The sequence below is a fragment of the Prinia subflava genome, chromosome 2, assembly GCF_021018805.1.
Source record: "Prinia subflava isolate CZ2003 ecotype Zambia chromosome 2, Cam_Psub_1.2, whole genome shotgun sequence".
Taxonomy (NCBI): Eukaryota; Metazoa; Chordata; class Aves; order Passeriformes; family Cisticolidae; genus Prinia; species Prinia subflava.
Window position 1 is genome coordinate 109,180,091 of NC_086248.1, and position 25,757 is coordinate 109,205,847.

The following is a 25,757-nucleotide window of genomic DNA, read 5'->3' on the forward strand; positions in this document are numbered from 1 at the left end:
AAAAGCTGATATAAACGCCAGCACATTGTTCCAGCTGCCAGCCAGTACTGCACTTTCTTTACTCCTTTTCTCATTTCTCAGTTTTGATGAACAAAACCACATTTCTAAATCACAAAGGATGCCTCATGAAGTGTTTGGCATTTTGATGAGAAAAACACAGCACAGGAATATCTAGAACTGAGGACTGAGGAAAGCAAGTGCATCCTTAGGATGAGAGTCAATTGACTGTTCCAAGTGGTGGCCGGGGCGTGGTGTGTAGTTTCAGCTTTATGTACCAGCTCATTATCCAGTTTTGGGAAAATGGAGTATCAGTTTTGTGCTGATCACCTTAAACTGCCCGGCGTGGGCTGTGAGCTGCAGACAGTGCAGCTGTAATAGCTCCCGAACCGCTGCAGTTCTGGGCGTTCAGAACATCAGTCATTCTCTTACGCCCTTAATTACCATTAGGTACTTACACTTGTGTCTGTAATAGGTACTGGACATCCTGCCACTGATAGGTTTTTAACTATTCTTTTTGTTGTAGCAGTAAACACGCTCAAGCTGGCTCTTAGGAGGCCAGAACATGATTTTTTAGCCTAGTGCCATTAGGAACATGTCCAGTGATGTTTTTTCAGCTGTATTTGCTGGTTGGTTGTAGACTTCTGGGTTTGGTTTGGTTTTCAGGGTGTTTTTTTCCTGTCTTTAGGAATGAGAGTAAAAAACAATTCTCTTGCTAAGGTGGCACTGCATAATTAAGAGGTGATTTTTTTCTCCCCTTTTTGCCTGGTTTACAAAGTGAGAAAGGAAGGAAACCTGATGGGTTTTTCTCACAGTACTAGAAACAATACAGAAGGAACAAGTGATGCTATTTACGTGCTGCCTGTGCCAGTCACTGCCACAGAAATCTGTTGTATTTTGCTATCAACATCATAAGCTACAATCTACCAGCTTTCAGTAAAGCAGTGGATCACTGGTGTGTAGGAGGCCCTTCCCAAAAAAAGCTGTGAGATTCAGAGCTGCCTTTTAATTTGAGCTGCTAGTCGTGGTTCAGGTGATGAGAACGTTGGCAGTGCTTCCGTGCCATTCCCAAGGAGGATTTTGGGTTATGGAACCCCATACCCGTCTCTCAGTTGTGCAGCTTGGTGTAGCTGTCACCGTTTTCTTGGCTGTAGGTGAACAGCAGCAGTGGCTGTGGTTACCCTGACTGGTGGCCAGGAGTTAGAGGGTGTGCAGCTGACAAATTGGGGTGTAACTCCCCACAAATATTGTCAGTTGATATTTCCCAAAATTCCGCACAAAGTGATGCGGGACTAGGTAACTACTCCGGCCTTGAATTTCTTCAATCACGCCAGCATATTCAAAATTTTAATACTAAGGGCAGTCAGTGGTGTTCTGGCTGTGGAATTTGAGGCATTTGATGGTAAAGAATTAGCTTCCAAATCCTTTCTTAACCTGTTCCATGTTTTCAAGGCTCTCTTTCCTAGTCATTGACCTTCTTCTGAGTTTTCCATGTTGATTACGTGGCATTTATGCTGACCTTAACTAAGCTGAGCATTTTCTGAAAAGGAATAAATAGAAGTGTTTCTCTATCAGCACTAATGCCAATAAAACATAGACTTAAAGTTCATAAATATATATTAAGTTTAAATTGCATATGATTTCAAGAAATTATCTACTTTAAAAAGATTGCATTTGATAACAAGTTACGTTTTCTTGATAGACCAATTTTCACAAATTATTCAAGTTTCATGGTATCAAAGCTTTCTTCTAGGAAGAGGTCACCTTGATATTTGTAGTGAATACATTTCAGCCTTGGCTCCACATTTTATCATTCTTGATGTCTTAAATTTTCCCTTACCTCCACAGGTTTTTTTTAATCTACTTATTTTTATTATTTGTTTTTATGACTTAGTGTCAACATATTTCACTGATTTTCTACTTACTAAACAAAATGGTTCTGCCTGAATTTCATGTGTAGCCTTAATTTTGTAACTTTTAATGTACGATCCCTGCTATTTAGGTTACTCCATATTTATTGCTTGTTTTTGTCATTGCCTACTAAATACATTAATGCCTGCGGATCTCTAAATTGTGAGGCTCCTCTCTTCCCCAAAAATGTCAAGACTGGTGATGAAGTTCCCTTTCTTTTCCTTCATTGTAAATCTAAATATCCACACAGTAAAGGCTAGAAGATAATCGTGGGCTTCAGCCCAATCCTGAATTATCTGTCTATAGTGTTCAGCACTTAAGATGGTATCATTTCATCAGCACACGTTGGATGCAGTTAAAGGACGCTTTGTTTTATCAAAAATTGCCAAAACCAGTAAAATCCTTTAGAAGCATCAGTTGTTTTTGGTGTTTCTGGTGGTGTTACCCCATGCAGCAGACGAGAAAGGCAGATGTGGAATCTGATGGGAAATCATAAGAGACGAGATTGATGTTAAAATTGTAGCACAAGAAATGTCCCAGAAGCTCACACATTCGTTGTTTTCTCCCTTAAGAGGAGATCTTTCAAAGACCTTTCAAAGGTGTTCTAAGCAGTTTTAAAACTGTTGGCAACACTGTGTCTGACTGCTAACATTGTTTTTCCTTCTTCCTTCTCTTTCAGTCTGTTTACAGGATTTTTTTCCAAATTCTTGCTGAAGAAGGGATGTCTTAATTTGACTTGTGTTCTCTTCTTTTGGTGTTTGCATGAACTGAGATAACCTGCAGCAATCAGTCTTCTGGTTTCTTCAAATTGTTTTGTTTCATAGAGCTTTAGTTGTAATCTCCTATTGTCTAAGGAAAACAAATCATTTTTCTTTAACTTTTCTGGATTTTAGAGAGTCTTCTTTCATTTGAATGCCCACCACTTCATTTCTGTATTCCTTGAATACTTTTAAGTTAAGACTGCTAGTTATATGGTGATGTCAACATATCTTGTTTAGTATCCATTACAGTGCTGGTGTAATTTATTTTTACTTGTTCTTAAATGGTTTATATAGCAACTGTGCCTTTCCTTTTTGTAATAATTTTAAACAACAATATTCAGACTTTCAGTGGCATAACACCACAAACTTGGAGTATGTTATTCTTTTTCTGTCTCCTGGTAGTTACTGTGAGTTGATCAGGTTTTACTTGTATCAGCACCGAACTGCATGAGATTGTTTTTGCCAAGTTCATATAGAAATACATACAATACACATAAACATAGGTATTGATCCCATTGGATTTGACTCAAAGTTGTCCTGCTTTTCTGTGGAGGTCCTTTCTTTAGCAATTGATCTCTAAATAACAACCATGTTTTTCTGTAGAATGACAGTTTCTTAGCTGTGTAAATCTGACTGGAAGTGTCTAACTGGAATTGGGGTGTGTGTCCCCAAGTACCTTATGTTCATCTCACCAGCACAAGTACTCTCATACCTTAATTTTCCATCCCCTCCTCTCACAGTTTTTCTGCATGTGCTTGGGACTTCTTTTTGCAGGCTTTCAAGTTCTGTTTTGGTGGGGAAAAAGAGTAGAATGTTTTATGGCAGAAAATCTTTGGTTGTATGGTGGCTTGATGTTGGCTGACAGATGCCCACCCAGCCATTTGCTTAATTCTCTTCCTCCTCAGCAGGACAGGGGGAAAAACAAGATGAAAAAAAATGTGCACCGAGATGAAGACAGACAGGTGACTTGCCAAGCACTACAATGAGCAAAACAGTCCTGATTAGGGGAAAATTAATTTAATGTATTGTCACTTAGAATAGATTTACCTAGTGAGAGGCAGAAGTCTCCCCTGAACCCTGTCTTTCCTAGGCTCAACACAACCCCCGCACTCCCAGATCTTCTCCCACCTCCTGCAAGAGGAGCTCAGAGAGCTGTTTCTATTATTTTTTATTTTTCCCCTCATTCCTGTGAGTGTTTTTCCCTTTCTAGATTTTGATCCATGCATTGATACATACATACACCTTTCCATCCTTCATGCATTTGGGTTTGATTTTTTTACTGATTTCTGTTCCCAGAGATGTGAGGAAGACTGAGCAGTGAAGGGTGGTGTCTGCATACCAGTAACTCACCGAAATAATCCCAACCCAACTCAATATTGCAGTGGTGTTTTTCACAAGCTGGAGATGTGCAGCTGTCCTGGTGAAGTGAACTATCTTGAGTGTATTTGTCTATGTAGTGAGGACACTTTGCTAAAATTAATGGAAATCACTCTGGCTAAAGCTGTTCCCTGAGCTCAATTCTAAGCCTTAAATTATTTCTGATGGTGTAAAAAGCTCTTTTGAATTGACAACGTTTACATACACCCCAATTAAAAATCTTCTGTTTCCCCTCATTTGCCTCACTGCTTAACAATCAATGAGTTTTCTCCATGCAATGCATTTAATGCTTTTCCAGATCCCTTCTGCTAATTTGCCTGGGATGCGATGTTTCCAGGAGGATTAGTTGTGTTTGACTGTGGCATGGACCTGCCTGGTTTTCCCCAGGGGTGGTGTGGGTCATCTCATGCCAACCATACACACAACCTAAATTAAATAAAGCTCTAGAACAAACAACCCCTTTGCGGCCACATTTAGAAGGAAATTGAGGTGGGAGGTCAATTTTCACTTTAAGGCTAGATTGGGAGATGCCTGGGTTTTTAAGTGGAGGTCTTTAAATCTCACTTGTCTGACAGGTGGTAAGAAATTTACATTTAAATTGTCCAGATCAGGTTCTTATTTGTACTGCACTTTTCGACAAAAGAGATTTCTTAGTCTTCCAAATCTTTTGCTGCTTGATCTGACCAACCATAGCATTGGTTCCTTTGTTTCAAATCTGGACATTTCTTCTGACTACAGTAATTGTCATTTGCTCTGTCATTGCTTTTTCCCTGTCTCAATTTGAATATTGTTCAAAATTACTTGAAAAACAAGTGTCTTTGGGCTTTATGTTCCCCCTTAAAGAGTGGCATCTCACAAAATCAAATTGTTTTGCTTTAAAGGCTGGCTTTGCTGCTGATCTAACCAGAGATGTTGATGTTAGTTAAACCTTTCTGAATGCTAGGAAATCCCATTCCTTGCTAAAGCAGCACGTTTGCTCATGTAATGATTTAAAAATAAGTTTTAAACACCCCAACAATACACTGGCAACTTAGCAGAATACATGTTGAAAATGCTATTTAAAACAAGTTTAGTAAGACCTAAAGTTCATATCAAGATTAAATTGGATTTGAGTTTCTGGAATTGCAAGTGCCATTAACTGGTTATTTAATTTCCTTTTTGATTGAGGAAAGCAAGGCCCAATAAAAGCATAATTGTGAGTGAAATGCAAATTAGAGATGTTCAGAGAAATACTTGCTTGACAGTTAATACTGTGATCTTTTGAAACACTGAATAATCTGATGAGATCTGAGTTGTTTTGTTGATCAGCTACCAGTACTGGGCTTACATAGCAGCTGCTACTTGGGGGCTTGTTAGTCAAAAGTGTTCTGATGAGAGTGTTCCAAGAGACAAGGTTATTTTCATATTTTACCTGTTAATGGTTTTTTTTATTCCTTTTAGCATTTGAGGTCTTGCTAAGAGCATCAGAAGCGTGTAATGCACTGTTGTAACCAGGCAGGTTTGCAGAAATCAGAGTTTTAAATGGCAATTTTTCCTTACTCTTGCTTTAATCCACTTTTTCCCATTATTCCAAACTTGAAGTGTAGAAGGGAGTACAGGTGAGGTGGCCCTGATTAGGAGCAGCTGTGTTAATTACCCATAAGGCCTCACCCTGATGAGTCACAGCTGTATCCAGTAAGGATAATTGTGATAAAGGGGAGTGGTCAGCTGTGAGGGGAATCGTGAGGGAGGAGGAACCCTGAGGAAGAGGGAACAGGAGGATCACGAAGAAGAAGGATCCTGAGGGCAGAGAATCACTGCTGTGAGGTCAGTGTGGATCTGATGGGGTCAGAGCCTGTTGTTGGAGCCTGCAGTCACAGTCTGGCTGGGTAAAAGCTGCAGTCAGAGCTGCACACTGATCCCTGCAGTCACAGTCTGGCTGGGTAAAAGCTGCACTCACAGCTGCACACTGATCCCTGCAGTCACAGTCTGCCTGGGTAAAAGCTGCAGTCACAGCTGCACACTGATCCCTGCAGTCACAGTCTGGCTGGGGAAAAGCTGCAGTCACAGCTGCACACTGATCCCTGCAGTCACAGTCTGGCTGGGTAAAAGCTGCACTCACAGCTGCACACTGATCCCTGCAGTCACAGTCTGGCTGGGTAAAAGCTGCAGTCACAGCTGCACACTGATCCCTGCAGTCACAGTCTGGCTGGGTAAAAGCTGCAGTCACAGCTGCACACTGATCCCTGCAGTCAGAGTTCAGCAGGGAATAAGCTGCAGTCAGGGGCTGCAAGGGAAACCTGCAGCAGGAGCTGCTGCAGCCAGAGTCAGGGAATGGTTGGGGTGAGGATGGCTGAGCTGTGAAGAGGAATGAACCAGGACCCTTTTCATGCTGTGATAAACAGGAAGTCTGTGTCTTGGGTCATTTCTACCCTCTAACAAGAGGGCTGCTGCAACATGTAACAATCTTCTAACCCTTCTCATCTGTTGTGTGTACTGCTGTAATCTCAGGACATACAAAAAGGGTTTTTTGCTGCAGCATTGGGAGGAAGGTTGAAGAGGTGCTAGTGGATTCCACATAGTTTTTGTTGACAAAGCTGTTGCTCCAATATGTCCTGAAGTGCAGATAAATAGGGTAGATGGCTGGTTGCTGATAGATACAGGAGCATAAAATCAAGCAAGGCACATTGTGACCCTTGCAGGACAAAAAGAAGGATATGTGGGGCTGACCTCTTTCCTAGGCAAATAACTACAACAGAAAGAAAGCAGCATCTGAGCAAGGGGAAAAAAATCTTCCTCTTAAAAAATTAATGCATAAAATTGTTGAGATAGTGCAATGATGCATCAAGTCCAACAACCTGCACAAGCATTTGTTTTAGCAGCGTACACGTAGTGTGTGTTCAAGTAGCATGAAGTGCCTTTTTGTACAGTGAAGAGCAGGCCATTAAGCATCAAATTTAGAATGCACCCCCCCCTCTGTTCCTCCCAAGTGTACTGGCATTTTTGAACTGTAGATTGGATGGAAATATTTCAGTTTTGAGCTGTTGTAGATTTCCTGAATACAGTAGCTGCTGGTGTGACCCTTTAGTATGGTTTACTGCTGCCTGAGGCAAGAATTGAAAAAAATGCACAGTGTGAATAATAAAAACAAACCAAGAATCAATAATGTATTTGTTAAAAAGACTGAACTAAGCAGATTAAATGTGCCAGACATAGTGTCTTGCTTTTTCACCCAACCTGCCCTATTACTTTCTTCCTCATATGTCTTTTGGGAAAAAAAAAAAGATAAAAGAACATCTTTATGTCCTTTCTTTATTTTTTTTTTACTTACAAGGAGTAAGTATATATTTTTTCAGCTGATTATGTGCTCCTAGGAAATCTTTGATTTCCCTTGGAGAGGAGATAAGAGCAGTGCTTCAGTGGAAACAGTGTCAGATAGTTTTGTTTGTTCTTGTACGTGGATGGCCTTCCCCAAATACTCTGTTGGTTTTAGATAATCCAGGTGGGTTTTTGTGTTGCATCTGCCAGAGCAGTTGAACATGGTGGGAGTGATTTAAAGGCTGGAGCTGAGCTGGCAACGCTATCTGTGTTCTTGACGTGATTTTGTATTTTTTTCGCTATTGCCTGTGAATGTTTGATCCCTCTAAAGTTTCTCAGACTTTCTATGCTGCCACCTTCCTTCATTTTGCTGTGGTGCCTCATGTGCATCACATACATGTGTTTCCCCAAGTTCTTGTAACTCCTGTTGTGGGTGCTGCCTGTTCGAGGCAGAGTACTGAGAGCTCCAGAAAAGCCCTGGTATTTTCTCTCACATTCAGCCCTTCTTCCCAAAATCCCACTCCCCATCTTGCAGCAAGAGGTTCCATGCTCCCTCCATTTCCTCCTCTTCCTCCAGCTCAGTCTGGTGCTCCTCAGAGCGATTTCCTGGCTCCTGCTGTCTGCACAAAGATCTGTCAGCAAGACGAGCGAGCCTCTCATTATTATTATTCTAAAGAACACAGATAACAATTCCTACCCCTTCTCCCCCTGCCCGGTAGTGGCAGATTTGTTAGCAGACATCAGAAACTCAGTAAGGAGTGGCACATCAAGGATATTTCTGCTTCAGGTGAGCCTTCAATTAGAGCCTGTGATCAGTAGCAAAATGCCATGAGGGGCAGTGCTCAGCAAGGTCCAGAATCGTTACTTTATCCCCACTGCTGAACAGATCATCCATCCCACGGTGCTCAGAGAGAGTGTGTGTCAGGGAGGACCTGGGATGGTGTCAGTGGAGGTTAAGGAGCTCTAACGCTCAGGACCACACATTTCAGGAGAAAGTACCAGTTTTGAGTGGAATTCAGAGCCTGCGGGTGCGTGGGGGTTGGTTTGTTTGGGTTTTATCTCCTGTGGCATTAGCAAGACACTTGAGGGAGGGTAGGATTGATTCCTTTCACTTTGCTGCACTTGAGAACAACAAGGCATTTTTATTTAAATCGGTGGGTAGAATAAATATTTAACCTTGTTGGAATTGTAGCTACACTGGAGCCAATATCCCATTGCTGTGCAATTCAGTGTATGATGGGAGATTTCACAGCTGACTAGTGCTTTACACTTTGTTTCAAATTACTTTGGCTGTGTTATGTTGCCACCCTAAAGCCCAACTTGCTTGCTATGTATGGCAAAATAGAAGATTTAATTGTCTGCATTAGGAAACTCATGTACACTTTGAAATCTCTTCCAATTAACACTTCTTTGTACAACGTTTGTTCCTGGAACAGCAATTCTGGTTATGGTATAAAGTGTATTTAAGGGAGAATGATGAGCTTGAGTTCAGGAACAGCTGCATACATGTGTTAGAACAGCTGTGTAATTTACACAGACATTGCATTTGCACTCTCATAGGTAGATTTTATAATTGCAAAACTACCTGTGTGAGTCTATCTTCCACTGGCATTTGCATTGTGCATGCTTTCTCCTCCCACAGGAGAGTGCTAATGGCCAGAGCTGTGAGGTCTTTCTCCTTTCAGTGTCTGTGCACTGGTGTCTTTCTGATCTTTCCCATACTATGCTTGGGTTGAAGCCTTAATTTTCTACATGGGCATTAGACAGACATAAAAGCTCCATCACACAGCACAGCTAAGAAGCAGATTTGCTTCCCAGAATCTCCAAGTGTTGCTTGCTAGGTTTTGTTTACTAGACTGCTACAGAATCCATTTTTCCATGATGTGATCCCTTGCAAGCATACTCCTTTACAAATGCTGGAGAAACACAACCAAAACCTTTGCTTCTAATAAAAAAAATTCTGCTGACTACTGCAGGAAAGTGAAATTCTTATACACATGCAGCTCTCCTTTAGAATGGCATTATGGCAAGGTGCTCGTAGGTGAACTCTGTTCCTCCTCAGTAGTCCAAGTGTAAATGCATTTTCACTAAAACTTCTTCCCCCATCCAATATCAATAAATATCAAACAACTCAGTGAATTGAAGTCTAGTTTTTCTTCAGTGGAATCCTTAGACTTATTGGTGCCAGCCTCTGCTCAGATGACCTACATAACTGCAGTGTGTCTGTTCAGCTGACACATTTAACACAGTCACATGGCAGGTGTTTATCCAATGGTACCCACATGGCAGAGTGTGAAGAGCATGGTGTGATACTGTGTATTTCAGAGAAACCAGCTGTGACCTCATTTGTCGTGCCTTGTAGCCACTTTTTGGCAACCAACCTCTTCAAGCTGAGCCCAGATCTAGAGCAGCAGAGCACCTGAGGTGTAGGTGGTGCAGGTGAGTTGGTGTGCTGATCAGACAAGAGGCCCCTGCCAGCCTCTTCACCAGGGATCCCTGTCTTCCCCAGTGCACCTTGGTGGATGAGGAAAGGCTCGCCCTTGTTTCAGTTCCCTGCCAGCTTTGTGTCGCAGTATCAGACCAGAAAAGTCCCTTTGAGTTTCTTTATTCACCACCCTCCACCAGCTGCACCTGGCATGTCAGTTGACTGCAAATGGAAATGATTCTGCAGGAACTGCATGTAGTTTTCTGTTGCTTCTGAATTTTTCACTCAAGGAAAGCATAAAGGTGTGTACCTTTCTTGGGAGGGACTGAAAGGCAATAGTGATTTCTTCAGAATAATGGTTTGTTTATGCATTTTGAAAATTCCTTGTGTCCCCTTTTTGTTTTCCATGAATGATAATTAATTACTGTAGCACAGTCTGTAAAGGATACAGTGAATTGGTGCAGCTTTGTTTCTCGGGGTAACAGAAAGGTTACTGGCTTCTCAGAGTGCTTAATTTCACTTTCTTCGAGTTAGTTTGTGAGTGGACAGCAAATAAGGTTTTCTCTGGCTGAATGAGTTCAATAAGGCAAGGTAGGTTATTTAGCAGAAGATTCATGGCTCTGCTGTTTAGTCTTCAACCTGGCTGATCCAAATGAGGCTGCTTTCTTTCCAGGTTATGAGTGCCCACAGAAGTGATCAATGTAGGAACTCAGCCTGTTTGGCCAATCACTATGTGACAATGGTTATTAAAAAAAGAAAAAACAAAAAGAGGAAAGAGAGAAAAAACCAAAAGCTCAAGAATAGCAACACAATAAGCTTATTGGCAGAATACTATCATCTCTTTCCAAACAGAAGGGATTTACCATGGTAATGGCAATCAACCTAGCATGAGTGAATTCGTTTTGATGACTAAAATACATCTTTGACAAGATGATTATATGGGATCAGTTGCAAGATTATTCTGTTTATTTCACAGCTGAAGGACAAGTGGATGTATTGAGTTAACCCTACCTCAGGCCTGCTGGGCTGTGTGTCTCATTTGTTCTCTTTTATTGTCATCAGCACTGTCATCTGCGTTGGCAACAGCTGGCCTTAACCCACGTGGCCACGGTGAAGCGCAGTTATTTGTGTGTTGTTGTGATTCACAAGTTATTTACAGTACCAGCAATAATGCTGGCTTTCAGAACACGTATGGAATAAATGCTTAGTACCTTTTTTCTCTTCCTTCCCCCTTCTTTTCCTTTAAACCATCTTTGTATTCCGTGCCATCTGGTGCTGATGATTCGCACATAGCAAGTGCTTGATGCACGGTGGAGGTCCCTGTCACAGTGACTGCAGAGATGGCCTTCAGTGCAGCCCCACTGTTTAAAAATGTGACAAGCTACTATTTGGAGAGCATCATTTATATATCTGTAAACATACTGACAAATTTATAAACTTAAAACGGGGATGCTTTTCCATTTTAACCGTCTTGTTGATTAAGCTGTGGGACTCAGGGTTGATTTTTAGCACACAGGAACAGTCTGCAAACTGTTACATCTTGATATATGCACAAATATGCCAGTGTAGATATTTTTTCTGAGAAAATATGAAAACACATAATGATTATTTGTGTTGATGTGCATTTGGTTCTTTTCATGATTTGCTTCAAAATGAAATCATTAAAACTGGCAAATAAGAATATTAAGCCTGTGACGAGCCTTTTAGAATCCGTAGAGAAGGAAACATGTTTTAAATGAATAAAAAACCTGCCTAGCATTTGGGCTGTGCTAACAAAATAGGATACAGACCTTTTTTTACCGGGATGAGTTGATTTACAGAAAGCATTAGGCATCTCAGTTAAACTGACAAATTATAACACTTATCCCTACAGCTACTGAAGTGATTTTTTCTGGATTGACATTTGCTTGTTAGCATTACAGACCTGCTGTTTCAATCTGTTCTCTTAATCCTCAGATAGATCACATTAAAGTCTGATTACTTAATACCTGTGTTTTGTTAATGGGCTTTTCACGTGAGGTGGCATTATCTGACTGTTAGACGTTTTTTGTACGACTGGATCAGGACCACTAGAAGAGGCAGATCAGCATCTCCATGTAGTTTGGGAGTCCCTGAAATAGATTTCTGTTAGTTTTGTCACAAAATCCTTGTTGCACTGTTACGCTTTGAAGAACATAGAGCAGGGCCAGCAGTTGGACTCTGTGATCCTTGTGGACCTACATTTCAATTCAGAATAGTCTGCGATGCTATGGACGTTTTTCTGATAGTGCACAGATAAATTAGGCAAACAGACGTTCACTATTGAGTAAATGTTTCTGCACTCAATCTCCCCAAGCACAAAAGACTGAGCGTTTACACAAGGGTGTCCAACAACAGGGAATTGATCGCACATTTTCTGTACTTTGATGAAACAGGGGGACTTATGTTCTTGCCAGTTGCGTTCCAGGGAATAAATACAAAATGTAATAGGAATGTCAGTGTGTATCTCTAGTTGCTATCTCAGTTCTTCTCCACGCTCTCCTCCTCGAAAACAGCACATTTATTTCGTATCGGATACATCAAAATAATTCTGCCATATCTTATCATGCCTTTGCAGGAATATTATGGCCATGATGAGTGCAAGGACTCGAAGAGCCTAGAACTTGCTTTGCCAGCCTTTGCACACATCAGAGCTACAATTTCCAGGAATAAGTTGGTAAAGCCCTGGAAAGAGTTGTAAAACCTGAAGTTTGAAGGCTCAGAAAGCTTTCCTAGGCTGTCACTGTGGGCAGTATCCCAAAAGCAGTAGAGTTCAGATGAGGTGCGCTTTATGTGATGGTGGCAGGGTGCATGGCCTCGCTCTCACTGCCTTAGATGGCTTGCACCCGCTGTGCCATCAGCTGTGACGGTGACAGCTGTGCTGTAGAGGGTGGCTCCTGCACTCACAGGGCCACCAGAGGAGCGGCTGCTCATCTCCAGGATTCTGCTGTGCTCAAGGAGCTGGGATCCTGGTAATGGACGGTGAGAGGTGATCAGCTGGCACTGCAAAATGCAGATGGTGGCCGTGGAATTCTCACGTGCTGAAGCAGACGCAGCCTGCACTGTTGTTGTGGTACAGCCGGGTGTGTTGCCAAGGTGTTTGCTGTGGCAGTGGAGGATGTGGAAAGCCCAGCCCAAGTTAGATACCTGTGTCTGTGGGCGGGTACAACCTGCCAACCCTCTCTTTTTCTCCAGGCAGATAAACACAGTAAAGTCCTGTACCTGGTGGCCAGCGTGTGCTTTTTTTGTGCCCTTGTCCTTTTCAGTATGCTGGAGGAGCGCTCACTGCAGTAACACGGCCCAGTGTCACTCATTACTTTACCTGTTTTATCTTTTGTGAAATTGAGCCTTTAGCCAGAATTGCCTGAGCTGCTGCTCCAGCAGTCAGTAAGCTGTGAGGCACCTCGAGCTCATTTCTCTCAAGTAATTTGATTCCCACATGCTTCCAGAGATTGCTTTCTGGCTGGAAGTGGGAAAAGGGGGGATGGGGGTGCAGATGGGAGCAGAGCAGAAATGCTATGGCAGGCAAATGTAGGTTCGAGATGAAACCAATGCAAAAGCATGTTTTGAAAGAGCCCACCTCGCTTTATCTTCTTTTAAGCCAGTCCTGTAAACAAAAATGTATTTCTGTTTGAGAATTAGACACAGGGGCTTTTGTGCTGGTGCAAGATTTGCAACAGGAGGCTGATTCCATCCTTCCATCTTCATACAGTCAAGTCAGTAGAATAATCTTTTCCATAAAATCACCAGAAATGCGTGTGTAAAATGCTAATTATGTGATTCTTTTGAGGGGCTGGCTGATCATGAAAGGCTCTGATGGATTTCAACATATTTCCTGAAATCATAGACAGAATTCAAGGCTGTTTATTTAGTTTGCTGAACTGTTTACTTGACGTTGTGGTGACTTAGTAGTAATCGAACACCAGTTTTCTAGAGAACGTTCCATTTAAGACTGCTTAGAATGGCAGCAGTTTCTAAACAGTGTACAATTTATGGAGAGATCCTATACTGTGCTTTATCACCATTTTGGCCAACCTGCTGCAAGGCAGTGAAAAACAAGCCTGAAAAGTTAATCTTGCTGGAGGGAGAATTGTTCTGAAAATAAACCACTGAGTGCATGAACAATAGCACATCAGCTGTCTGAAATACGCGTTTGTCCCTCTGCGTGGTGTTCATTCTGTGTCCAGGCAGAGCTACCACGCTCAGGGTATGGAATTTCTGTGTGGAAAAAGTCCCAGTTTGTTAGCTAGGATATCACTAATTTGAGCAGATGGTCTGCTTGGAGCTCTGTTACTTTATGTTATGGAAATGAGGCTGTTGGAAGTCCCCGCTTTGGGTTTCGTTAGCGGTCGTTAGTTGGTGTCATGAGACATATGCCTCGATGACATCAGCAGCATTATTAAATGTTAGAAGGCTTTATTTTCCCAGCAGCAACAGAAGTATCCACAGTAACATTTGTAGGGTCTAAGCTAATTTTTTTGTTATCTTGGACTTGGTAAGTATATTTTTCTAAATGTAAAACTATGCGTTATTGAGAAATGTATTCAATGGAAGCACATGCTAAATGTTGGTATTACCCAAAATTGACGATTTTACTTGTTTTTCTCAATGAATGTTTGGCATCTGTCACTTCAAAACATTTCACATGCTGGTGGAGCAAATCTTTGCACAGTCAGGTTACAGGGAGCGGTGTTTTGGGAATGTGCTTCAGTGCAGGGATTTTGGTTTGGGTTGGGTTTTTTTCCTAATCTTGCATTGCACCATTTCTGAGAAGAGGGTTAAAGAAGATGGAAGTCAAAAAGCTGAAAATCTGTAATTTTTTGCAGTCTCAGTGTTCCAGTTTGTGGTGCAAGGGTGGTGTGTGATGTGAGAAAGGCTGTACCTACACGGCTGTATGCCAAATTTCAGGACTCCTGCTAACCCTGTTGCTGGCTTGTCCACTGTGCCTGCAGCTCCACCTCTTCAAAGCCTCTTCTATTAATCCAACCCACCAAGAGCGATCCGTGCAGCTTACGGGGTCTTATTTTCAAATCCTCACACAAATGATTTGCTGCCCCCAAGTTAGGAATTTAAAGGCAAATTAAATTAAGGTGCCTAAGTAATGAAAGCATCCTTGGATTTGGTAGGTGGAAATCATCAAAGCAAAAAACTCTGTATCCCTGGAAAGATTTTTGATATTGTTTAGTGCTGGAGGGAATTACTATTGCTAATGTATCATGCAACATAAGGCCTTAAGTTCATATGCTAATGCTTCATGAATTCTTTAATTTCCAAAGCTGTTTGTTACGATTTAGGTCATAAATTGAGAGATTTCCAACTCAAACATTTCTCTCTTTAGAAGGCCTGTGGCATTGGGGTCATAGTGTGGTACAGTTTTGCTGACAGATGGATTAAAGAAAGAAAGCCTTAGGAAAGCCCTTATGCCTTAAGAAATGTCTGAATTTTTCTTGCTGCCATGAAATGTAAGCCGAGTATTTGTTACTGTGATAGATGTGTTGAATGCTTGCCTGCCTGCTATGACACATGTGTAGCTCTCTATTGTTTCTTCTTCTCATGAGCAGTGGACTTTTCTTAACTAAAGTTAAAAAAAAACCAATAAAGCATTGTTGCACCTATTTTCAGTTTATTTATCTGGGGAAAAATGTAACAGGTGTTACCTAAAACCTTTATAGAAATCTGTGAAGAAGGGAGTTGACCAACTGTAATTCCAAAACATTTTAAAGAATAGGAAGGAAAAAAGCCCAGATTTTTGCTTTCCTATATATATAAATGAAATATATGCCTTTTATTTATCTCTCATTTTTTCTCTTTTTAGGTTTTCCAAATGAGCCTGCTGCTGTCATTGCCCTTAACACTATAAAGGAATGGTTAAGAACAAATCACAATGAGGTAGGAATAAAATAATTTTTTTTGTTCAAATTTTTGTTTGACTCCAAAACTGTGAAAAGAATAAATATATGCTTGAGAGTTGAAGTCTTCTACTATTTAGTCTTAAGACCAGTGAAAGTCAAGGCAGGACAATATAGGCAGGGGAAGATTTTTATAACTAAAAGCTCTGCTAGAGTTCAAAGGAAATACCTTTGTTTGAAACCATACTGTGCATTTCCTGTGCATTGTGTAATCTTTCCTGGCAAAGCAGAAGACTGTTCTCCTCCTGAGCTGTTTCTGAGTGTCAGAGTTTTTGGATAATAACGAGGAGATTCATGGAAAGGAAACGTGCGTACCAGTTGTCAGTGGAAACGGCCACCAAAGGTCAGTGGTGTTCCTCAGGTCACTTTACAGTAAAGATCTGTAGGATCCTCTTTTCTATTTTCATTAATCTTTTGGTTCGCTTACCATTAGGTGTTCCTTTTCCCAGAAACACTAACTAAATATATGAATTTTTAATAGTGTTGGTCATCTTCCAGTGGCAACATAATAGTGATTATTTGCACAAGACAAAAAATGCTTTTAACAGAATGATCTGCGTCTCTCCCCTCTCTGGTGTTAGTGTTCCTAGTGTTGGATTGGAGGAGTGCAGCAAAAAAGAGGCAAAACAAATCAAATGATCGTGTCTTAAACTGACAGTCTGCCTGTTCCCTTATGACAACAGGCAGCAGATTTCAGACAGTTAAAGCTGTTTGGTATTTTGTCTGAAAACATTGAACAAAGCATTCAGTGGAGAGGCACCGTGTACAAGGACATAATTAGCAGGTTTTTTCCTCTAGCTGTATATTCAGGGAACCTATTTTTTCCCAAGAATCTGATATGCCAGAGTATGAATTTAGTGGATTTATGTAATTTGTTTTGGGGTTTTTTGCCATATTTGAATTAAGAAGAAGTAATATGTTGACATTTGAGCGGTACAATTGAGATTTTCAAACCTGGGAATGCATACCTGTTGGACTCTGATTCTTTGTAGCACTGAGTAGTTGGTTGCTGGGCCTAAATCAAATCAGCTTAGCACCAAACTTACATTTTATGGATCTTGTCTGTTTGTAATTCCAACCTTGACATGTGAGGCTAAAACCAGTATGTTTGTGGTGCTTACCATCTTGTCATTTCTTCTAGCTTCATTTTTACCATGTAATTTAAAGAATGGGCTACAAGGTTTGTTTTTGTTTTTTGCTCCAGAAATGAGTTTTTGATTATCCACCACTTTGTACTTTGTCACAGGAAGCTTACCGTCTTCCTAAGGTTTTTCCACAATCCACTGGCTTAAGTTTTAGATTATGGCATACTAGCATGTTTTACTTGTCATAAACCAGGACAGCAGCAAAATAAAGATACTTAATTTTGTTGAGGACAGCATTAACTTTGGGTGTAAAAGGGATCTTTGGGAAGCCTACCATTACTGGGTTGCTCTTATTTAACGTGTTCAGCAAGGTGAGCATAGTTCTCTGGTTTAAAAGAGCTGACATAGCTCTGTGCCAGGTGTCAGTCCTGATCCATTTGGTATTGTTATGGAATCAGAATGTTTTGGATAAAAGCACATCTAGTTCCAACCCCTGCTGTGGGCAGGGGTGTTGGCCAACAGACCAGGCTGCTCAGGGCCCCATCCATCTTGGCCTTGAATACTTCCAGGGATGTGTACACTTACTCCCTTGGAGTAGATTTTGTGTTTTGACTAGTAATATTATATATTACCCAAGCATTTCCCCAGAGGAGCTCATCATGCAGCAATGGAATGAAGAGGACTGTCCATGCTTTAACACAGTCTCCTCGGCTTGCACACAGCCATATCATACAGTCCTTTCCACAAAGTTCTGTCTTAAAGATGGATCAATTCCCACCACACCCACTGGATATTTAAATTCACATTTTCTAGTCTGGGAGCAAAACCTCCAACGATGTGGCAGGAGGGCAGGTTTTCAGAGTGCTGCCCATGCCTCATTCCTGTCCCCACTGACCAAACCCGCTGCCCTGGCCCTGCCCACGCTGCCAGGGTGAGTCGGTGTGTCCTGCAGGCAGCCTCTCCTGAACAGGAGCGGCCTCCTGCACTTGGCTCTGCCACAGTTAAATTTATCAAAGCCAGCTCCTTTCCCTCAACCTCTGTTCTGCAATCTGCCTTACCTGGGAGAAGGCTCTGCTCCTTTGGTCCCAAAGGAGTCTGGCAGCCAGCTATGCCCTTGGACCTGACCACTCACCAAGGGCTCAACCTCTTTGATTGTGCAATGTGAACTGAGTGATTGAATTCGAGAAGTTTTAGTGCAAGATGGATAGCATGCTCACCAGGGAGTCTGCCTCCATTGCAGTATAGCTGGCACAAATAGGTAGGTGAATAAGAGGGAAAGCTGACAAATTTCCAAGCCTTTTGTTGTTCTCTACAGCAGCCGTGTCTCCTCTGCCTTCCAGCAACCCAGAGTCTGTGACAAATTTAGGAAAGATAAGGCAATATTCTTGTTTTCACCTCTCTACCTTCCTGTAGTACTTCTTTCCTTTGATACTATAATGAAGATGTTTTAGATATTGATGTTAATTCAAAATATAAATAAGTCAGTTGCTGTATCCTTCAGTCAGCCCAGGGGCCTGAAAACGTAACTTGAATGACTCCTGCAAGCTGTGTTAGAGTCCTGCAAATTTCTCTGTTGTAGTATTTAAAAGACAAGTGATTTGCATTTAATAAAAGGTTTTCTTACCCAAGCCCGTGGTTGTGCTTGACCCCTCAGGTGTTTGTATAAAAACTTATTAGCATGCTTAACTCTGATGTCACTTAGATGAATGTCTCATTACCATGCAAATGGAGTTAGCTCCTTCCCGAGGTTAATTGTTACAAAGCAACAGAGAGGTATTTCTATTGTAATTTACTCAACATCCTGCCACCGTAGTCCAGCAGCCTAAAACTCTACTACATGAAGTTGGCTGGGAAAAACAACCTAATTTTTAAGTAGTGATCTGCACTCAGTTGTGTGTAGCAGCAGCACGGTTCCGCTCTTGAAATGAAGCCCTTAGTCAGACTAATCTCTGGCCATGCTTTACACCAGGGTTTGCTGACTTGCAGCCAGGGGGCAAATCTCGTTTAGAGGCTGGTGAATGGTGCTGTGCTGTAAGTGTAGCAATCCCTTGGAGCAGACTCCCCCCGTTTGGCCTCGGTCAGCAGCAGTGGTTAATTTACTGCAGCCCACCGAGGCCATCTCCTCAGCAAACGGTGTTTTCACACGGCACAGGGTGCTCTAGAGGTTTAATAGAATTCTTCAGAGCACAAAATAGAGTTGGAGTCCACTCTTTAGGAAATTGCACCCTGGGATTCATTTCTAAAATGCAGGTGAAGTTCTTTAAACAGGTCAGAATGTTTCCTTCTGGGATAATTTGTCAAGGTTTGAGGTGTTGCCAGCTGATTTCCTGTGATGGTATCTCAAAAACATTGTGGCAACTTTAAATGCTCAACCCCCCCCCATTATTAGGGATGATGGGGAGAGGGTTATCTTGGGTTTTTTGTGGCAGATCTCTGGGAATGTTTGCAATGATGGAAAATTATCTAGTTTTACTTTGCTGTGTTTCTCAAAAGGATGAAAAATAGAAAGATCCAAATGGATGCCTCAACATACAGTACACTGATATGAAAAGCCTCAGGACTTTTTTAACGTTCAAGAAGAGACTTTAATTTAACAGCACATTTAGTTCAAAGTGTTGTTCTTTCTCTTGCACAATATCTCACAACATTTATTACACGCCCTGGTAGAACAACAACGAGGAAAGTGCAGTGGCGCAATGTATGTGCCATTGAAATAACTGATACAAATGAAAAGCACAGAAATGGGAAATAAATCAACACATCCTTGATTCCTTTTCACTGGAGTTGTTGCTGAAGAGAGACTTTTTTCTTGTTTTGCCTGAAGCACGTGAGACTTGGGTCCTTGTCTTTTGGCAGGTAGTTATATATCATCCCACAGCCCAAAAAAAAAAACAAAAGTGAACATTTCCAGCAAAGCAAGACAAGCCAAATCCCAGTCCAGCTGAAATGAGTGGAACTCTGCTTTGGTGAGAGTGGGGAGGTGGCAGGATCACACTTGCTGTACTCGTCCTGACAAAAACATCCATGAGGACGCCCATTTGTCTGGTTAGGCACACTCCAAGGTGGGTGCCCTGCAGCTGAGCTTCCTTTGGCCCTGGGCTCCATCCAAATGTGGTATGTTGGGGTATTTTCCACCACTGAGGTGGCTAAAGGCAGGATATCTCACACATCTAAAACTGTGCTGGGCACTGGTGACCAGTTTGGAGAGAGGAGATGTGATACCAGCTACTGCCTGGGAGGGCAGAGCAAGGGGAGCTGCCACCGCCCTCTATTGCACAAGGCAGGCTTGCCTGAGAGATCATTTAAATATTCATTTTATTTTGTTTTTCATTTCTCTAACCCCCTCCTTTCGGTGGCCTTGGCAATTTAATTCTGGCTCTTCATTCTTCAGAGGCAATTAAGCAAAGTGGCATCTTGAGACGAGGTCTAGTCTTTATCTCTGCAGAAGGATGCAGATGGAGCCAGTGTGTCTTGGAAAATGTTGCCTGATGCAGTTGCATTTAATGTAACCTCAGCTAGATTCCCCAAGGGCAGAGCAACTAACTTTCAACATGTATTCCAGAAAGGAGTGGAGCAGCTAGCTGGCAGTATATAATTAATGAAAGCAAGTTTAAAAAAAAAACCCAAACATGGTTATTAAGGCAAAGAACTCCCCTGAAGACAGCATGACTTTTACTTTTGATTAGTTGGTTTTCATGTTTACAGTTTTACAGTTGTCAACAAAACCATGTTGAAATTTTAACAGAAATATTTGTATTTATGCCCCAGGCGATATCTTTTGGTTTGGGCCTGCAGTGACATGTATTTATTTTGAAGAATATTCCTTACTCAGAAATAAAGCTCTGAAAATACAGGTTTTGATTGAAGCCACTGACATATCCTCAAGGACAGCGAGGGTGCCGATAAAAATTCATCCGGCTATTTTGGTCTCTCTGATATGCCAGTATCACTTGATTAACATAATCTCCTCCCCTCCCCCAGCACTGTTCTCTTGGGTAGGTTAAAAAATGATCTCCTTTCTATTTCTACATTCTAATTAGGTGGTAATCATATGCTGCTCTGATTGAAATGAAAATCAGCCATCATGCCACTGTCATCTTGCTGAAGTTGAGAAAAAAAAATGCTTTTCAACTGGTACAAAATTAAAATGATTTATTTGCTCTGTGTAGCTGCTCTCTCACCAGGCTCAGAGAGATTCAGTGCTGTCCCCAAAGCCCCAATCTAACTATCATCCCAACAGGCAAGTCATTTTCTGAAATGATAAGGCAGCTACCAAGGCAGCAATGCTTTTCTTATATGTTCTTCAGGCTGCTGTTGAGTTAGAGGGGTGATAAAGTGAAGCGGACAAAGCCTGTCTTTGTTACACATAATACTTTATTTATTAACTTGAAAAGGGTTTGGTGTTTTTGCTCCAGCTCCTGAGAAAGAGGCAGGAAGGATCCCTCCTGGCCAGAGCTGTTGGAGCTCGTGATGGCTGGGAATGTCCCAGGGCAGTGTCCTGTGGCGTGGTTTCTGAGATGCTCGTTTGTGACCAAAATGCAACTTTGGAGGAAGGATTTGGAGACATGGCTTTCTTCTAAAGTCAGCTCTTCCCTCTAAAATTGTTCAAAATCAAGGAAATCCATGCATAGTGTAGATGTTTTCGCTGAATACATCTTGGTAAAGGTTTGTCTGACCTTTGTGTACTGCATCAAAAACACCTTCAGTACCTCTGCTGCAGCTAATGAGGGTCACTAGTACAGAACAGAGCTCTGCATGGGTTCTTTGGTGTTTGCAGCAGTTAACTACCTAATAATTGAAATTTGCCAAAGAATTTGTTCTCTTTATCCTTAGAGTTTAATAGCAGTTATGATAGCAGGAGCCTGGGTAGCTTCAAAATTCTACAAATTAACAAAATTGTCTCTGCTTCAGGGCTGAAATTTTGTCTGGTTTCTTTGATTTATTTTTTTTTCCTTGTGATTTCTGGGTTTTTGGAGGGGCCTTACAACTGTGGTGAGCAGTGTGAAAAAATACTTAAAAATGAGTAAAAACAGTGGCTTATTTTTCCTTCTTGTCACTTCTTGCATGACAAAAAAAGATCAGGATGACATCCCATTATTTCTGTACACACTTTCAGCCAGAAATCTGATGATTTTAACTGGCTCCTCAAATGAATGCAATGCAGAAGAGGTCCTGCCTTCACTTTGAAAGGATTCAGTTGTTGTGGCTGCCCTAATGGGGAGTTTAAATCAGCTTGTGTTCCTCACTCTGTGTGTGTGTAGGAATAAATAACTGAGGAATAACAATCCACGTAGCTCCATGGGACTCATGGATAAAATACTCCATGAGTAATGGAGGAGTTGCTGCTGCAATCTTTGTTTTGCTTCTGAGCTCCTCACTTTAGTAAATCTGTTGTGATTTGTGTCTGAACTGTGTGAGTGGATTACAGCTGGGTCTTAGCGGCGATGGGATAACAGGAAGGAGATGGAGCAGGTTTTCCTTCCGCTCTCTGCAGGCTTGCAGGGAGGCTCCTGATGTGGGGACAGTGCTTTGGGAGGCTCCTGGGAGAGGCTGCCTGCCAGGGATGGGCTCTGCTGGCAGCCAGCAGCAGGCAGGAGCTGGGTGGGATGGACCAGGCTGCCTGCCCAGCCACGGGCCCCAGAGACAGGCTTGGCACAAGGCAAGGGCACGTGCTGGTTCCTGCTGGCACTGGTGGCTTCCTTGGGTGTCCCTTTCCAACAGACTCACGGGGCTTTCTGCTCCTGGAAAGGAGACACTTTGGTTTGGTTTAAATTCAACAGTTCTTCCCAAAACAGAATGTCCAGTGTGGAATGTGGGGGTGAAATAACACTGAAATACAAAAGAAAAAATACATCAGGTGAATCTCATAATGAAGCAAACATTGGATCACCCTATGAAGAACCAAACTGGTGTGAAAGAAATGACTGTAAACAGAATATTTTGTTAGGTTTTATTCCACTTTCCCATCTAAGATCTGGCCAAATCCTGCCATCATTTCTGACCACATCAGCCATCAGCAGTGGGTCACAATTAAATATATAGAGAAGGAAACCCACATGGATCCTTACAGCCAGAATGAGGAACAGAATGAGTTTATTGCTGCTGGGCTTCAGCATCTTGACTTATAGTTTGAGATATATGATTCTGACATTTAATAGGTTAGATGGTATTGGCCACATACTTCATAGGTTCTGTATCCTGCTGTATTCCTGGGAAGGTGAAAAATAGGTCTGTCTATTAAATATGAAATGACAGAACAGATGAGAAGAGCACCGTGGATGTGGAGAGCATTGACAATGAGGGCCTGTGGAAATGGGAATGGTGGCAGGCTTCCAAGATAAAATAACTGAAAATTAATACAGAACAAATTGCTTAAATTCAAATGTGAGCACAGTTTAAGGGTGCATATCACCTCCCTACTTAGACTTCAGGACAGATTATGTGATTCTTTCATTTATTTGGGATTAATGAAAAAATGGAAAATAAATTAGGTGAGCTATGAAACTCTTCACTTCCATAGGAATTGTAAGCACTGCTTTGTGGAAAGAGTTTCTGAACAAACACCACACAGAGACTTACTCAGGTTTCTCCTTATTTCTAACCTGATCTCTCATGAGATAAAGAAATGAAGATTAACTTTTATAAGCATGGACTGTTCACAGCTACTAAATCTAAATAGAATTAATTTCTTGAGGCCTTGTTTTCTTTTAACCTACATTAAAAAAAGGGTGAATATACTTTGGGGCTAGTAAAATAAGTAAAAAACAACCAGTGGTTAGATGATAAATACAGGTGAGGGTGAAAGCAGAATTAAGTAGCTTTAAAAGCAATATAATTTTACAGTTGAGATGAAAGTTTCCATGGCACAGAGCACAGCTTTCACTTGCGGTTACGCCTTGTAAATAACAAAGTCGGCGTTGCCGTGTCTCTCTTCTTTTCTGTCTGTCTGCATCCTGATTCAGGAGCACGTTTCCATTCTGGGGTAAATTTACATTTCCCAGAAGTGAGTTTGGGATGCTTTTCTGAGCCAGGAGTGTTGAACTTCTCTGAGCTATTTTATTTGTCTCATCTTTGCTGCCAGACCTAAGATACCCCTTGGTAGGACACTGCCCGGCTCTTTAGTACTGCAGGCTGAGAAGAAGTACTAAGAATCAGCTGCTGTGTCTTCATCTGCATGATCAGTGCCCAATAAATCTAGGGGAATAGGTGTCTTTCTGATTTCTCCCCCTGGCAAGAAACTAGGGCTTTTCAGGGACCCATGTCTAAATTTCCTAGATTGGATGATGTGTGGGGAAGGGATTTTTCAGGTTCTGCGTTCTTTTCTGGTTTCTTCCATACAGCTTTTCCACTCACTTAAAAGGCACTGTGCATTTAAACTTCAATCTAGCTACATATTTTCAGGTTGGGGAAGGGTTTTATATGTGATTTTTAGGCTTTTCTGCTGGAAATTTCCCCTTTCATTTAAAGCCCCTTTGGGTTTGTGATCCAAAAGGTTAGAAAACTTCAGTCTTGTATTTATATATCAATAGTTTTACCCTTTAATTGTGATGGTGGTGGATAGGTTTACAAACAAACTGCAGTCTGTGTGAATAATTTCATTTATTCTTTTTGCTTTTACATTTTTTTGGAAAGTGCATGTCAAATGTCTTCTCCATGTGTGGAAACAAGTCTTAGAACTTGCACTCTTGCTTCTTGTTGTGCTTATTGTTACAGGAGGGAGTGCTCAAACCTGATATGAAACAAACTTGTCACAGAGCACTTTGACCCCCCTGAATTCAGTCCTGATGCCTGTTGGATGATAACCTCTTCCCTGGGGGCATTTAAACCAACAGCTCCCCTTGGGGCTGCATACAATCATAAATCTGTATGATGATAACCTCCTGTGGGAAAGGTTTCAGGAGGGACAGTAGAAATGAAGGGCTGTAGTCCTGCTGACTGTGTTCCCTATTGAAATCTGGCCCTACGGATATCACATAAAGTTCATTAACATTTACAAAGCAAATACGTTTCCCTTCAATCAGCTGAGGTGCCACTGCCCTTGATTTTTGTTGGATTCTGTGAATTTGATACAGTGTTACATAGCATAACTGCAGTATCTCATTAATGTGCATACTTAGATTTGTAGAATATCCTAGACATTTTTACCTAGCATGATTTTTATGAGACAGATCATATGAGACTGAAACCTCACTATAACTACAGGTTGCTTGTGTGTGTGTGCTTGTCAGCTGGAGTGTGAGCCTTCCTGGGAGTTTGGGAAATACCTGGCATGCTGCTGGTGCTGAGTCGCTTATTAGCAAGGTGGGGTTGTGTATATAAGAAATTGCTGGGCTGGAAATCATCAAAGATACTTGCAATGCTTCAGTGCTCTGAGTGGAAATCCAGCGGGTAAGCTTCTGTAGACTGACACGAGTCTTCAAATTTTATTCAAAATCTTCCTATTATTCAAATTCTTCCTAAATTTTACTAGAGGTGCAGTTTTTGCTGTGGAGGAATTGTTGCATCACGGCTGCTAACAAGGAAGGGCAGCCTAATCATGGAATCACAGAATGCTCTGAGTTGGAAGGGACACATAGGAATTGCCAAGTCCAAATAGGGTGACAGCATTAGTGCTTGGGAGAAAAACCCTGAATTAGCTCCCACGTTGAAAGCAGGAGCATTTGCAAAAGCCACAGTGGTTTATTTATTATCACTTGTGGTAGTGTGAGCGTGGTGCTTCAGTTTGTGCAGTGCTCTCTTTGAGACAGAGAGGTCTTTGAGGGACAATCCCATGATGTGCAGTTTACAGCCACAGTACTCCAGAAATAAATCTAGCTTGTACAATATCTCCAAACAGCAGAAGCTGAGAGGGAAATAAGCAAATATAAAATCTTTCTGAGATATTAAGAGAATAAAGAATTGTAGGTATATAATACCACACAGAAATACTGCTTTAATGTGAGATTGCCCAGTGAACTGGGATTTCCACCTCAGTGAT

General features: G+C 41.6%; 1 protein-coding gene across 1 annotated transcript in view; it reads left to right on the forward strand.

The window, feature by feature from the left end:
* The window catches only part of MACROD2 (mono-ADP ribosylhydrolase 2), an 837,487-nt gene that overhangs the window by 572,480 nt on the left and 239,250 nt on the right, over positions 1-25,757 (forward strand). Inside the window, exon 8 of the mRNA XM_063391546.1 lies at positions 15,602-15,675. Coding sequence (XP_063247616.1) covers positions 15,602-15,675 — 74 coding nt within the window. The remainder of the gene's footprint in view (positions 1-15,601; positions 15,676-25,757) is intronic.